This window comes from Macaca fascicularis, chromosome 3, assembly GCF_037993035.2.
Source record: "Macaca fascicularis isolate 582-1 chromosome 3, T2T-MFA8v1.1".
Taxonomy (NCBI): Eukaryota; Metazoa; Chordata; class Mammalia; order Primates; family Cercopithecidae; genus Macaca; species Macaca fascicularis.
In genome coordinates this window covers 156,110,001-156,112,500 of record NC_088377.1, presented here as the reverse complement: position 1 = coordinate 156,112,500, position 2,500 = coordinate 156,110,001, and the positions used below count along the sequence as shown (strand labels likewise).

Here is a 2,500-nt window from a genome sequence, read left to right as displayed (position 1 = left end):
CCATTTGTTGCACAAGCCAAACAGACATTTTTCAAACTAATTAGCCAATAATATGCAAGAGAAAAAGTAATATCGTGCGACTAACAAAGGTGTTGATGATTGAGTGCTCACACTGTAATTAGTGTGTCAGGCCCTCGTTTCTCTGCCAAGCCTCAGCTATTAATTGCACCAAATTAGAAAACTATATCAGAGGCAAAATTATTCTTTCACTTGTCATTTTGAGAGAGGGAATTCATTCCATTCAAGAGGCAGGTTAAAAAGAGGGGAAGCAGATACTAATCTGCTTATGTCATGTAAATAAATGTTCCTTGTGCTATCTGTAAGGAACTGTGCTAGGCATCTGAAAACTGCTGGAAAAGTAGTTACCTTCCAAGTTGCTGCATTACGCCTGAAGTAAGCAAATGTCCGTGTAAACCAGCTGTAAATTTCATTAAGTGTTAACTGCCTGTCAGATGACTCCATGATAGCCTGAAATGAGACAAGATACATAGTGACATAAAATAATGGTTTACTAACTAGACTAGATGACACTTTCTCATCCAAGCCTTACTTTAAGCATTAATGAATTTTAATTTAATCAGGCAAAGTTAATTTTCCTTCTACTTACCTGCCTTATGAGAGTTGCATAAGTAAATGGAGGTCTGACATCTGCATTTTTATAAAATTCGTAGTTTGGGGCAATTTCTATAAAAATAAAAACTAGGTGTTAATTCTGCTAATAATTCACATTATATATAATTGATTTTTCATATTTCCTCTAGTATTGGTAAAGTGATTCAGTGAGAAAGCCACTGACTAGTGAAAGCACAAAGCATGACAGTGGAATTGAATTATATGGAAAAGGCCATTTCTGACGTGAAGTGCAAATGAAGCATCCCCTAGTTGTTCGTGGTACTTCAGGAACTGCAAGACCAGCTGGCCTGAGCATTTTTTTCCAATAGCCAGGTCTTCTTTAAAGTGGGTAGTTTAGGCATATTCTTACATGGACTTTTGCCCCCCTGCCATAATCTTTGCTTCTCTCATCTAAAACGTCTTAAAGTACACCAGGCTCATCTCTCTGCATCTGTGGCCATCTAACAAAGGAAACACAAAACCCTCACCAAGCACCCATGTTGAAAATGACTTCACTTTTTGTAAAGAGGGGGCTCTGGGCTAATAATGGTTACAATGTGTGACTGTGATTATCCAGATGCCCCAGGGATGGCAGGTGGGGGAGAAGGGAGAAGGGAAAAGGGTAAGAGAGGGAAAGAAGGTAAATTTTTGTTTCATGCAAATGCAAACTTTGCCTCTCACAATGCTTCTTAAGCAAAGTACCATATAGGCATTAGGAGCTGTGGCAGGATTTCATTTAGGTAGCACCTTGATACAGACTGATTCATGTAAACCTCGAACTGTCTTGCATAAAGCAACGGTGTTTCGTACATGTCCTTTAAAATGGCTCTTCTCTACAGCATTACTCACAGATGCTGGATTGCTAGTCTTCCCTCAGAGATCAAAGGATCTCATTGAATTGAGGTGATAATATGGGCTATCCTGACATCTCTCAGTGTCTCTAATGGGGAGAGCTTTCTTTCCTGAACAACCATTCAGAACAATTCATCATGATGTGCTTAGGGAATCGCCCCTATTCCCATTTACCAGGAATAAAACAATTATCACTCCATAAATCATGACATGAGTTTCCATGTGCTCTGGAATGGCTCATGTACAGTTGATTCAGCTACAGTTTTCCTCTCCCAAAGTAAAAGCGCTCTACTGAGCATTCATATCCTACCTGATGACATGGGAATGTTGTATTTGTCTGAATGTCGCCTTCGTATGGCTCCCACATTGGGCACACTGGCTGGGGTGATTACTGAGGGTCCCTGGGTAATCGGGGTGACTGGGGCCGTTGGTGTGGTAGGGGTTTGAGGTAAGCTCTGTGGGGATGTCTCCAACATATTCTTCGACATGGTGACACTAGACACCAGATTTAGCTGCAAAGGCCCAAGAGAAGGGCAGGAAAAAGGTAGAGACAAGAGAAAAAGACTTAAAAAGGTTTGACAAATGAGAGTGGATTCACTTCTACAGCTGTGTTGCCACTAATAAGCTGCAAAAGGAAGCAGCCAATCTCAACTAATTACAGGATGAAATTGTATCATAAGAACTCTAATTAGAGGATGCTGTTAGAGGTTATCTAATAATCTACTGCAATGTTACTTAGGACTAACTCCTTCTTGTCCTACCAGACTTCAGCGAAAGTCTATTTCCTTAAATAAAAGCCAGTTGCTGATTATTGACTGCCCCTGTTGTTAAACAGGTCTAGCCCCCAGTGAAGCAACAACAACAGCAATAATGAAGGATGCAATGTTTTCAACCAATAGGACTTAAAGTAAGTTGCTATTCTGTTGCTGCCAGAATTTTTTTTTTTGTAGTCCCAAATCTCAGCTGAGAGGCTCCAGCCAGCTGGAAAATTTTACACTGACCTTTAGTCTCCTTGCTAATTTGGTGGAATGGTAAT

The 2,500-nt window shown here is 40.3% G+C and overlaps 1 protein-coding gene across 50 annotated transcripts in view; it reads right to left on the bottom strand.

Moving 5' to 3' along the window:
- The window catches only part of FOXP2 (forkhead box P2), a 599,458-nt gene that overhangs the window by 34,107 nt on the left and 562,851 nt on the right, over positions 1–2,500 (bottom strand). For all 50 annotated transcript variants that reach the window (XM_074036641.1, XM_015447961.4, XM_074036634.1 and 47 more), the window contains 3 exons: positions 1,775–1,976; positions 608–684; positions 367–468 (listed from right to left, as the gene is read on the bottom strand). In XM_074036641.1, coding sequence (XP_073892742.1) covers positions 367–468; positions 608–684; positions 1,775–1,976 — 381 coding nt within the window. The remainder of the gene's footprint in view (positions 1–366; positions 469–607; positions 685–1,774; positions 1,977–2,500) is intronic.